The sequence below is a fragment of the Leuciscus leuciscus genome (assembly GCF_965113295.1).
Source record: "Leuciscus leuciscus genome assembly, chromosome: 6".
Lineage (NCBI taxonomy): Eukaryota > Metazoa > Chordata > Actinopteri > Cypriniformes > Leuciscidae > Leuciscus > Leuciscus leuciscus.
Genome location: NC_138730.1, coordinates 41,752,051 through 41,765,601, shown reverse-complemented (window position 1 = coordinate 41,765,601; position 13,551 = coordinate 41,752,051). Strand labels below are relative to the sequence as shown.

Below are 13,551 nucleotides of genomic sequence, written 5' to 3'. Positions count from 1 at the left end.
ACGGGTGAATCAACACCAAAGCTGAATCATATGTTGAATGTTGTGTCCATTTTGCAAATCGAATCAACGCTGATCTTGCAATGTCGTTTCAACGTCTTTTCCAACATGACTGAATTCAATTTAAAAACTGATTTATAAGTATTTTGTTAACCTTTTAACAACTGACATTATTTCAATCCCCATTTGAACATTGAAGCGGTGTTAAATATAGGTGTTTATTCTAAATGATTTATCTGTGCACATCATTATTATTATTTTTAACCATGTTCTTTGGTAATCTTGAATCAGAATAACTTCTTTTTTCACTGGACTTTATTTTTCCAACTACAACTAACAGTTGAATCAATGCAATAACATTTGTGTTAGAAACTTTGAAGGCAACGAAATGATGAGACAAGCTAAGTTAGTTAACGACGCCTCCTGGTGGTCAGTCATCATAAACCCTAACTGTTACTGGGCGATCAGGTTTCGTAAATAACCGGCTATACCAAATAAATACACGGACATGAGATATTAATCTGGGTTTAAGGTGTTTTATCATTTACTTGTGTATGTATAACTGTTAGTAGTTAAGTGTCCTCTAAAAGTAGTCCATTAGAAACATTTATCCCAGGAACAACGCTTTCTTTTGATCAAGTTCTTTTGCAAATGTTTTTACTAGTGCTTGCTTAACTAGACGCTCTTGAAATTCTAGTAATGCATCGAAAGGTTTATCCTCACCACCATTGCATTGAACGCCTGAAGTCCTCTTTTTTGTCAAAACTGTTAGTACCGTTTTCAGTGGCAAGATGGCGGCAATGAGCTGTTCTTCTAACCGGCGTTGAAATTAAATAATGCCGCGGACAAACACGCAGTCCATGCATGTAACGTTAGTCGAATGTAAAACTATAACAGCGGATGAATTCTATAAAACCGTCCCTTTAATTCCCATAAATATCACAGTTATAAATAACAAGAAATGATTTTAACATCACATGAAAACAGATATCTACAAAGTCACAGTAGCACCATGCATGTTCATAAAACCGATAATGGCAGTAAGTTAATCAGGAACACAAATGCAACCATTTCACAACCTATCCCTAAACGCTTACAAACCATACTCACTTCTAGAAGGCTGAATTGTCCTTAATATTCAAATACCTTTTTTTTTTTTTTTTTTGCCAAAACGTGCCTCTTCTCCTGCAAATGTGTCCAAAAAAAAAAAAAGCGTCATTCAAATTTCAAAACATGAGACTCTACAGAGACACTCTACAGAGACACTGGGAAGCAGGGTAAAAAATTAACTTTTGCCACTCCTCTCAAGTCAGTGTGGGTCAGTTTTACAATTCGATTACATTTTTTTTTATCATGTTCATATTTCTGTTTTAACTTCCATTACTGAAGCTCAAAAAGTGCTAGCAATGCCAATGTCATGAGTTTGATTCCCAGGGAATGCATTAACTGATTCAATTTAGGCCTATATCTTTAGGAATATATCTATATTCTTGGCCTCAGCCAAAAGCAGAAATGCATATTTGCCCAATTTATATGTGCATTTGGAAATGGGACGTGTTAATTTTGGACCCTGCCCCGAACAACATCATATTCACATTCATCTGAGCATATAGATCCAGTTCACAGTTAGTGCTTGATTGAAACCAGATATATTAAGTCCTTTAGTAAGACCAGTTTGATGTGCTTCTTTCCTAAATGTGTGGCAATGTCCTCTTGACTCATGGTTTTGTCATTACAAACCTGAGTGTAAAGGTCTTATTAATTAAACAGAGAGAGAGAAAGATATAAAGAATATTGGCTCAGATTTTCCCTTTTTAATTTTCTGTAATCTCAAAGGAACACGCGACATTGTGTGACGGCCTTATCATGAGGCAGGACAAGCTGGTGGACTTCGGCTCTCGTGTTATTAATAAAGTCAAATAAAGTGGCATTGTTTAAGTCACGCTGAGGGAAGAATGTCGATTACAGGGAGTCCTTGTTCCTTCAACAGGACATCAGTCTTTATTGGAAGGCACTGGAAGATTGAGACGGCGAAGGGTGGGCAGAAACGAGGAGGAAATCAATCTTGACTAGTCCGTCTCTTCTCCAGCTTCTGTTTAAGCTCGTCTGTGAGGCCTGAAGGGAAGAGAATTTCCTAGTCATATATTAAATATCCAGTCATATTTTAACCATCATGTTCTGTTAAGACTGATTTTTCTTTTACTGTATGTTTGGGGTCCCAGAGAATCTAATGCACATAGGGAGAAAAAATATACACTACTGTTCAAAAGTTTGATGTCTGTTTTTTTTTAATGCTGATGAAGATTTTTTTTAATGCTTTAAGAAGTCTCTTAAGCTCACAGAGGCTGCATTTTTATTGATCAAAATACAGTAAAACAGTAATATTGTGAAAAATTATTACAATTTAAAAGAACTGTTTTCTGTTTCAATATGTTTTCAAACATAATTTAGTGATCAAAGCTGAATTTTCAGCATCATTACTCCAGTCTTCAGTGTCACATGATCCTTCAGAAATCATTCTAATATGCTGATTTGCTGCTCAAGAAACATTTCTTGTTATTATGTTGAAAACCGTTTTTTGGAAACCATCAAATATATTACAACTCTTTGATGAATAGAAAGTTTAAAAGACGACATTTATTTGAAATAGAAATATTGTGTTAATAAATGTCTTTACTGTAATTTCTGATCAATTTAATGTATCCTTGTTGAATAAAAGAAAAAAATCTTATCATCCTCAAACTTTTGAACTGTAGCGTGTAATTAAATAAATTATATACAAATATAAAAAAAAACTAAATAATAATACTAATACTAATTGTTATAATTAATAACTATATTATTGAGATTATTTCATATTATTGATATTGTTTCTTACTGTCTAAGTCAATCCCAAAACAAGTTCATTGGAGGGGTTAAAAGTGCTCAGGCTCTTACTCTGAGAGAGAGGTGAGGGAGACAGAACCAGTCTTCTCATGGAGTTGGACGGAGAGCCAGAAGGGGAAAAGGATCGTTGTGAGGGACTGGGAGATCTCGTCTGTGACCGCAGCGTCCATCTGTCTGTACCTACTGACCGAACACACACACTCTCACTCAGTCAAGAGAATCTGGAGTGAAAATAGACCGGGTATACTGTATATTAATCTGGATAAAAGCATTCACTAAATGACTAGCACACATTGACATATAAAGCATGTGCAGTCCTAGATCTAGTGTTCAAACATAGCCAGCATTTTCTCAAACTTTTCACAGTGTAATGCAATTCCTACAAGCCACAAATTGCTCAAACACACAGATTGAGACTTGTTTCATACTTGCACAGCAAGATTCACCACAGCATCCAAGTGCAACTGTTCCTGCATGTTGTTTGGCACGGGCATTGAAGCTGATATAACAAATTATTTGTCATAAAAGTGCCCAAAAATATCTGGATAATAACACGTTGGGTTTGAACCTGTGGCCTATGACCTAAACAGCAGCAGATGTCGTTGTGTGAAGCGTGAGATGTGTGGTACCTTGTTTACGGGGCAGTGACGGAGCTCGAGAGAGAGGTCCAGCGGGAGCACAGTGCAGGGTTCGCTCTCCATTCTCATCGTTGGATGACACAAACGCTACAGGAAAAGGAAATTCAGATGATGAGTTCAGTGCCAAGCAAACTAAGTGTCATTTTATGGCCCAGTTTAACATTGTGTTTGTGACATACTGATGTTCTCCTCATAAGGCTCCTCTAATATGAAGGGCTGAAGAGTCCCGGCCGTTTTTTCCACGAGTGCATTGATGACATCATGCAGTGTGGGACAGGGGATCTGGAGGAAGAGGCCAAAAAATAAAAGGAGTGAGATTTCCCCAAGGAGAAGGTGGATGTTTTCCCTTAATTAAGAAAGTCATTTACACGTACTGGGTTTTCCACGTCGATGATGTAACCACCCTGCTGCTTCTGTGTCACTCTGTAATGCCTGAACACTGATCTGAAAAAGGAAACAACACAACGGCTCTGTTGTAAACACTAGCGAGCCGACTTCAATCCTATTAGGCCGTTTATAATGACACAGTAACTGGCACTACAAATAAATAACATTTTCGTTAATAAAAAAAAAAAAAGCTAAAATAAAATAAAATAAAAATAATTCAATGAAAAACTTAGAAATGTTGTCTTGGCAAAATCTAAAATAAGTTGAAGTACTAAAAGTGAAACATAATTCATTCTAAAAACAACAAAAGCCCATAACAAAATTACTAAAACAAAAAAAATTTTAAATGAAAACTGAAAATAAAAAAATAAAAGCTAAATCTAAATATTATTAAACAAAATATTATTAAATAAATGATACTGAAGTAACACTGATCCAGTGATCCAGTGTCAGTGAATGAATCCATTGAATTTAAGTGGAATTCCATTGATTGTCACACACACACACACACACACACACACACACACACACACACACACACACACACACACACACACACACACACACACACACACACACACACACACACACACACACACACACACACACACACACACACACACACACACACACACACGCTTAGTCTAGAGAAACTGGAGTGAAAATAGACCGGTTGTACTGTATATTGATCAGGATAAAAGCATTCACTAAATGACTAGCACACATTGACGTATAAAGTATGTGCAGTCCTATGAGTATGAGGACATCATAAAATCCAGTGATGACATCAAAATAAATAAACCAAGGGAAAATTCAGTCATAAAGTCCATTTATGATTTCAAAATGAAATTCAGTGGTCGCCATAATGGCCCTTTATGATGACAAAAATGAATCCAGTGAAATTCAGTGATGATGTCATAATTAATAAACAGGGAAAATTCAGTCATGTCTATTTAGGATGTCATAATGAAATCCAGTGATGATGTCACAATGGCCACTTATAATGAAATGGTCTCAAGAACACATTGCACTACAGGCTTTTCGAGAACAAATTCAAGATGCCATATTAGGTCAAATAATGTCAACTATAATTAATTCAGTAGTGAATGTTTTTCCACTGATATGTGGAAATGCTTTGTATATTTTATGCTCCACTGGAATTAAGCGTCCCGTCTCCTGTGCGCTACACTTCATGAGCACTATTTGTGTAGTGTGCAGAGCTGCTGTTTATAAATATCTCTAATAATTCACTTACGATGTTCCATCTGGTTTAGGATGCTGCTTTATAAGTCACAGGCCAATGTAAACAGCAGACAGCAAGGAGGCTTACTAAGTTTTAGAACAGAGCTTAGAACAAGTGTATTTTTGTAGGTTAATAGTAATAAATAAAAAGAGGGAGAGTTTCAGTGTTTTTACCCATTCAGGTCTTGTCGTGTGGTGACAGCGAGTGAAGATCCGTCCCGGCCCGGTCGGAGGAGCATGTTCCCACAGTCCGGATGTCTTTCTAACAGCACCTCAGCTTCAGTTCGAGACACAGGCCTGAAACACCTGCCAAATAACACACACAAGAACATATTTGTCTCAAGTATCCACTAAGAATGACATTATTCACATTGGTTAAATAAGTATATTTTGCTAAAGGTTTGTGCTTTTAATCCAATTCCTGTCAACAATATCAAGTCTAAAAATGCCTAGAAAGGCTAAAAATAAAGTACAAAAATAAAAAAGATTTTTGTAATGCGTAATAAGAACTGAAACCTTAGTAACCTTAGTGTCACTTCTAACAAGAACTTGTTAACGGCAATAACAAATACAGAATGACAATGGATGAGAAGTTATGAATAACACATCAACTATACCTCATAAAACATACAAATAATGATATAAAACACTGTAAACACTAAAACGTCTAGTTTGGCTGCATTTTATAGTTCTGAGAAATGGCATGTAAAATAAGAATCACACGGAAGAGATCGTTTTTATTGTTTATTTTTATTGCTGGCTAGGTCACAGCGTTAAATCTATTAAATATGTTTGCCGGTTTTTAATCACGTAGGCAAAAATCGTTAAGAAAAGTAACACTATAAGGGCAATAGTAACTGATGTTTTAGCAATGGATAAACACAGAGACGTTCAAGAATGTCATCTCAGACCCTCTCCACAAACACACTGGCTCAGATAAACAGAGACTCACGCAGGTATTTCCCCCACCAGCGGGAGCGAGAGGGGGGACGAGGGGGCTCTGGAAGACGCACGTGCCTTTCGGCGCATTTTTTCTTTCTCCACGACTTCCTTCAGCATGTGCAGCTGCCCGGGCAGGAGGGTGAGAGTCGTGGGCACGGCCAGCTGGAATCAGACGCACAGCATGTGTCACTCCAATTTGCACGGTTAAATACACCGGCCATAGTGCACGGGGACTCTGATCCCTTTATCTATGAAAACATGTGAGCAGAATCACTAAAGAAACGAGTGGGAGGTGTTTCAGGGTGTTGTTTTAAACGGGACTGATGTAAAGCCAGTGGATTTGACGGTGATAAATACTTTTTATAAGACCTGATCATGGCACATTTACTTTATTGCATGACTAACATCCAACTAAAACTGTTCAAGGGTGTGTTCACACTAGTAATTCGATTCTCTTGGTTATTTTGGTCCAAAAAAGAAAGTGATACATTCTGGTTCACTTAGCGTTCACACTGTCATTTTTAACACCGAACCTAAAGATACAAAAAAAAAAAAAAAAAAAACAGTGTGTAAGATGTATATTTTGCCACAATTCTTACCGAACATCCAAAACAATGCTGTGTGCCTTTTCAGAGGTCTCAGTCTGCTTGTTCAATTCAAATGATTCAAATGAACCACTAACAGAGTAATCACACCAAAGTTTATTTCTATCGAACCAAACCGGCCAAGTGTGAACACACCCTTAATTATAAAACAGATTATATTAAATGAAATTCTCAAAAACATTTAAGCTATTAAGACAATCTTTCAACAATATTAATTTGAACAAAGTCTCGATAGTCTAAAATAATCTAATATCTAGAATAGCCCATTATAATCCTACTTTTTATTTCCCTGAAACACTTTTGTTACATTAACTCTATTGATTGTCTGAAGTCCAAATAAAGTGGTTTAATTATTAAACACACATCACAATGATGAAAGAACACTACATCAAGACAATTCATATTTGGCCATTTCGAAATTCTCGCTATTAGCTGATAACAGTGTCCAACTATATGATTAACAGAACATTTTGTCTAGTGTCAATTGTCACATGATCTTTCAGAAATCATTCTAAAATGCTGATTTAATGCTCAAGCAACATGTAGTATTATTATTATTATTATCAATGTTGACACATGCATTTGTGCTTCTTAACATTTTTATGAAAACCTTGATACATTTTCTTAAATTTTGTAACATTACAATTGTCCTTATTGTCACTTTTGTCCAACTGAATGCATCCCTGCTGATTCTGAATAAAAGTATTAATTTCTTTCTAAAAAAAACAACAACAACAATTCTGACCAACCCCCAACATGTAATAAACGATCTAGATATCAGATATTTAGCCATTAAAAAATACATAATGGTCAACCAAATTCTTCCCAAACTGAAAGAAACAACAGTATCAGCTGCATTCTTGGAAACTGGTCATAAATCTCAAAGCCTCCTGCAGTTCAAAGGTCTCAGATCTTAACCAGCTCAGAACAGCAATATTATTCAAGACTGCGTGTAAAAAAGTCTGATCAAAATTCATTGTTCTGCAGGAGGAGCTGTAAGTGTTTATTGACATGCACACAATAGCACTACAAAATCCACTAGCGTTAAGCCAGCATTCCCACTAAAGAATACATGTTAACATCTGTTATAATAAAAACAAATACTCATTTGATTGAACTCACATCTACGACAGAGTAGAGAAATCCTTTCCACAGCTCACGTGCCTCAAGATTTGGTGCCTGAGAGGAAAGAGAGACACATATTGGCATTAATTATATTAATAACTATAAATCAATGCAAATATTTCCTTACACTACTGCATTACATTACAGTCATATAGTATCTCACAGCCAATTAGATCTACATTACATTTATTGATTATCCAAGATGACTTACAAATGAGGAAAACTACAACACATTAGTATTTGTGAATTCAATTTTCACAGAACTTTTATTTATGCATTTCTTTGAGGTATGGAAGGGCTGCGTATTGGCTTTGTAAGAGGAAGTATCAAAGTACAGTGATAGTCAATGTCGGGGAAAGTGTTTTTCTGCCTCTTTCTGTTGGTAATCTTTTAACAATCTCTCTAGCAGACCTCAGATCAACCCTCATTCCCAACGCAAAGTAAACCAACAGTTTCCTGAGCAAAGACTACAGTACATTCAATGTCTGATAGTGATCCTACGCTGTACAGTAAGTGCTGTTTAGTCTTGACCTGACCATAATATGACCTGGATCAGCCTGGAAGTGTTATTACTGGCATCAGATGTGCTGAGCATAAACAAGAATACAATAATGGTCCATGAAACCAAAACTCTCTATAGCGTTCGAAATGTAAATTCTGTACTTCTGGAGAAGTTTGTAAAGAGTGAAAAACCCACATTTGCTCATTTAGGAGAGTGTGATGGGATTGAGACGTGCGTGACTGTCTCATAGAGAGTCCAAGCTTATTGTTTCAAGAAAGCGCTTGTCATTGTGTTCACACTTGACAGGTTTTGGTTGGATTAAAACGAACCCTGGAGCGATTGCTCTGTTAGTGTGGTTCACGTGAATAAGTGTGACCATCCGATCCCTGGTGCACACCGAACAAGTGGACAGAGACCCGATTGAAATATGATAGCGACACGGACCAAAAGCATCTAAACAAACCAAAAACAGGACGTGGTGTCACAAGACCTTAAAATGGAAAGAATGCTCAAACAACATACCTGGTTCATCTCATCATCAGGATACGGTGCCTATTACCGTTCAGTAAAGGTGTCGGAAACGCATCTCAGTGTTTGTGTGTGTGTGTAACTAAGAAATTCCTGGCACTGTTTTGACTCCACACATTTTATAAGCTCTTCATGAGTTCTCAACTGGTAAAAATACCATCATACGCATCACACAGCCTTGTTTTGGATGTTCGGTAAGATCCGACGCAAAATATGTTATAAAAGCCGGGTGTTTTTTGTTTCGTATCTTTAGGTTCGTTAAGATTCGAGTGGATTCGCTAAGCGAATCAGGAATAAATATATAATTTTATTTTTTGGTCCGGACCAATTCAACCAAGAGAACCGAACTACAAGTGTGAACACACCCTTAGTGTATAATCAGTGTTGGGGAAAGATACTTTTAAAAGTAATGCATTACAATATTGCGTTACTCCCTAAAAAGTAACTAATTAGTTTAAAGTAGTTAACTAAAAAGTAACTAATTAGTTACTTTTTATGGAAAGTAATTTTTTACGTTACTTTTGCGTTACATTTTCTCATCTGGCCTTGGCTTGCATATTTGTTTTTTAATAAAAAACATCAACAACAACAAAGGTTCTATTTTTGGCAAATGTAAAGGCCCTTTCAAACCAAGAGTAAAAATGAATAAGCCTCAGGCTGAAGGAAATGCAAATTCACGCCTGCTGCCATTCTGAATTGCAAAAGAAAAGAGAAAAATAGAGAAAAAAGAAGAGAAAAAGTTCAACACTCGTACTTCCGCAATTAAAAACTAAAATAAATTAACACAAATGTGATGTTTATCTGAAGTCACTTTTGCTTAGTATGGTTGAATTGGATCATTGGAGGTCAGCTTCAAAGACATTGGTTAATAAAGTGATATTAAATACAAAGTATATGTGTAATTTAACATTAAATTATTGCAGGCTTGCATTATATTCTAAGTTTGCATTTCATTGTTTTTATTCATTTTGAGGAATACTGAATCTGTATTTTTGCAAGTGAGATGAGTTTACTTTTAGTCTAGAACTACAATATCCATCATGTTTACACAGCGCAGATTTCTCTCAGCATGGGGACAGAAGACCTGTCACTCAATAAATGGGAAAACAAAGTATCATGCATTACTTATTTGAACTCAGACATTTTGTTGTAAATTTTTTAAAAGCAATGCGTTACTTTTCTAGTTACTTAAAAAAAGTAATCTGAGTACATAACTTGCATTTCTTGTAATGCGTTACACCCCCAACACTGTAGAATATACATCAGGCGGTCTGTGAGCGATCTGTGAGCGATCTGTGGGTGTGAGCCGAGATTAAGAGCATGAGGGGAGCGAGATGTGTGTGTACTGACAGACATTTGATACTCACAGTGAGCTTGATTTCTCCATCCTTCATGCGGAGGTTCAATCTGGCTGCTTCGAGATTCCTATCACGACTTGGGTCATCGATCAGAGACACAAACCCACTCAGATCCAACTTCTCTACATACTATTTAGAAAACACACACATACAGAGCGACATTTAAAAGAACAAGTCAACCAGAAATGCCTTTTGTAACAGAACAACAGTAAATTGTAATACTAATATTTATTGCTGTCTTTATTTATTTGCTTTTACAGTAAATGTTAAACTATAGCGCTTTAATTTTAGAGGAAATTATTTTAAATAAATATTTTTAAAAATGCTTCAATTTCTTTCCCCATATGGGTCACACTTTTCAGGTTGAAAAAATATGGAACTATAAATAAAAAATAAAAAAAATACGTAAAAATCAGATCCCTGCTTCTGAAGCCATAAGACATGTATATGAATCCATCTGAGAAGAAATGACCCACATTTTTGTCATTGTTTACTGTAAAACACCAGCTCGGAAATTCTGTCTAACATCTCATTTTGTGTTTCAAAGAAGAATGATATACATGTTTGGAATGGAATGAAGGTATCAAGGTAACAAGGAAATGATATAAACATTTTTGTTTTGAGGTGAACTATCCCTTTAAAATTAAAAACACAACTCAGAATAACACAACAGAATCCCAGGGAAAGCAAGAACTGATAAAATGTGAACCTTCAGTGCAACACTTTGGATAAAAGAGTCTGCCAAAAGTATGATCAGCAGATGAAGGCTTCAATTTGGGTCTGTTCTTCACACAAAGAATAAACACACAAGTTCATGATTCATAAGTTCCCACACAGTGTGATTCTTCAGCAAACTTTGCATGTCACTTTCTCTTTTTTCCCTCTAGATTAACCTTCCCATCCCTGGCTGAGGTTATAGAGGTTGAAACTGCTATCTTGATGGGTTCAGAGCGAAAATCAATACAGAAACCACAATTAAGTCGAGTCTGATCAAACTCGTCTGCCTCCTTGCCATCTGCTCTCTCACGGCTGAGAGCGCTTATGGAGATGATAAGGTTACGGTGGACTTTAGACTCGAAGGGGATTTGCAGAAAATGTCCTGCTAGATCTCTCCTAATGCTCCACAGATTGATAGAGGATTGTATACATCTGTATGGGTAGCAAACCCCTGAATGTGTCACTCACATGTGTGTCCTTAGAGTTGTTGAAGAAGTATAACGTGTTTCCACATAAACAGGTCCATAAACGACGAGCCACCTGCACCGAGAGAAAACAAAAGCAATTTGACTTTATTGCACTATATATAAAGACACAAAAGTGACAGTAAATCATCTCTCTCTGGACTCAGGATGGTTAAATGTCTATTCAGAGCTCTGACACACAATGTTGACGTGGTAATGCTCTGGCAGTGAAGCAAATGGCAGTCATGTCTGCATAGATTACCACTCTTCTGTCTGTGATTCTCTGCTCTGTCTGGCTCAATCCTGATCTCAGTGGCAGCTCATGGCTCCCCAGGGCACGGCTTTCACACACACACACACACACACACACACACACACACACACACACACACACACACACACACACACACACACACACACACACACACACACACACACACACACACACACACACACACACACACACACACACACACGCAGGCCCGGAGCACAGCTGTCCTAAATCTGAGACCCACCCCCCTCCACACCCCCGTCATACACTGTGCACCTGAACCCCACTGAATATTCCCTCCTGAATATACGCATGGTGTATGTGGCCCTCTTTGTCACCTTTTTTTTAAAAATTTTTATTTTTTATTTTAATATTTTAGTTTAGCGCTAATGTATTATATTTTAGTTTAACAAATATTTTATTTGTGTGTACACATTTACACATATGTGCGCACATATGTGTATGCGTGTGTATACGTATATATATATAGGCTATATATATACACACACACACACACACACACACACACATATAAATATAACTAATGTTAACTAATGAACCTTATAATAAAGTGTTATCCCTTTATTTTTATATTATGAAAAACTTTTTTTTAGAGACATCAAAATATAATAAATGAAACATACTTATATTAAAATATCGACCAATGTAACATAATTACATCTAGAAAGCATTTTTTGCAAATCACTGAAATTAAACAAACACTTGTTTTGTAAAGTATTTACTTGCTTTACTAAAAACGTGCATTATGCACTATCAATAAGGCTGGCTTGTAAATCATTTCTAATCTGCAGTAGGCCTATAGTTATTAACCAGATTAGTAACTTTAGTGTGTCAAAGTTGCATGAAAACAGAATCCACAACTGTGCACTGCAAGAGTCATGCACCACTGATGAAGACTCTCAAAAGACTGGAATGTTCAATAATCTGTGGTATTAAATGACAATCGACATCGTTAAGCTGTCAGCAGCAGAAAACACTGAACTCCATTATAATAACGTGATTCGAAGAGATGCTATAGTGTCTGGGAACGAATGCTTGATGATTCATATTAGAATGACGCTGGATTATATTAATAACACACTTTAGACTGCATGTGGTCCGCATTAAGGTGTGTCCACAGACACTACCACTACCAGAGCAACTGCCGAGAATTTAAAGCACCCAACAGGCAAAATAAGAGCTCAAATATGAGTTATGACATTTATAGAGCTGTCAGACAGCGGCATAACGCATGGCACACAGCAGCAACGTCAGCTCATTCATCTATTTATGTTCATTTAAAATGCAGAATCAACATTTGAGTGGTGACATGGCAAACTGATAATATTTAGACAAGCTGATCAATGCAAACCTCGCCCATATGCACACAATACGCGCGTAATAATGCCTGTGCCATGCGTCTCATATGCCGCTGCGCGTGATGATATGATCAAATCAAGTATTTGACATGTCGTAATGACCGCTCACCTTCTCTTTCGCTCCTCTTTTCTCCAGGAATCCCTCGTAATAACAGGGCGGCAGCTGCGCTTTTGGGCTCCCGGTGCGCGGGTTCGCGGGCGCAGCCGCCATGACTCGAGCAGCTCAGCCCGGTACTGACACACACATATACACACACTCACACACACACACACACTGAAGAGGGACAAAGAGCCGCTGGATGATGTTACTGCCTGGGAAACGACACGCCTTCTTTGGGTGAAAGATGGATGGCACACTGGATATGTGTGATTAATCTCGTCACTGACACGCATTCAGGGGCTCAACACACACACACACACACACACACACACACACACACACACACACACACACACACACACACACACACACACACACACACACACACACACACACACACACACACACAC

General features: G+C 37.2%; 1 protein-coding gene across 2 annotated transcripts; it reads right to left on the bottom strand.

The window, feature by feature from the left end:
• Positions 1 to 513: 513 nt before the first annotated feature.
• stap2a (signal transducing adaptor family member 2a) lies at positions 514 to 13,456 on the bottom strand. 2 transcript variants are annotated; one of them, XM_082173170.1, is made up of 11 exons: positions 13,151 to 13,456; positions 11,396 to 11,467; positions 10,220 to 10,339; positions 7,820 to 7,876; positions 6,103 to 6,254; positions 5,325 to 5,456; positions 3,896 to 3,965; positions 3,701 to 3,803; positions 3,513 to 3,608; positions 2,935 to 3,063; positions 514 to 2,112 (listed from the first exon to the last, which is right to left on the bottom strand). In XM_082173170.1, exons 1-11 carry the CDS (start codon positions 13,250 to 13,252, stop codon positions 2,057 to 2,059), a joined length of 1,089 nt encoding a protein of 362 aa, XP_082029296.1. In that variant the 5' UTR covers positions 13,253 to 13,456; the 3' UTR covers positions 514 to 2,056. The 2 variants fall into 2 exon arrangements, with proteins under 2 accessions (XP_082029296.1, XP_082029295.1); XM_082173169.1 differs by having other exon boundaries at positions 2,935 to 3,066; positions 13,151 to 13,449.
• Positions 13,457 to 13,551: the final 95 nt, after the last annotated feature.

Excerpts from the sequence above, each read along its gene's own strand:
- stap2a (XM_082173169.1), bottom strand. The coding sequence starts at position 13,252 with ATGGCGGCTGCGCCCGCGAACCCGCGCACCGGGAGCCCAAAAGCGCAG. Across the intron at positions 7,877-10,219 it reads ATGGAGAAATCAAGCTCACT|GCACCAAATCTTGAGGCACG; the intron begins GTGAGTATCAAA and ends CTTTCCTCTCAG. Across the intron at positions 2,113-2,934 it reads TCCCTCACCTCTCTCTCAGA|GCCTCACAGACGAGCTTAAA; the intron begins GTAAGAGCCTGA and ends TCTTCCCTTCAG.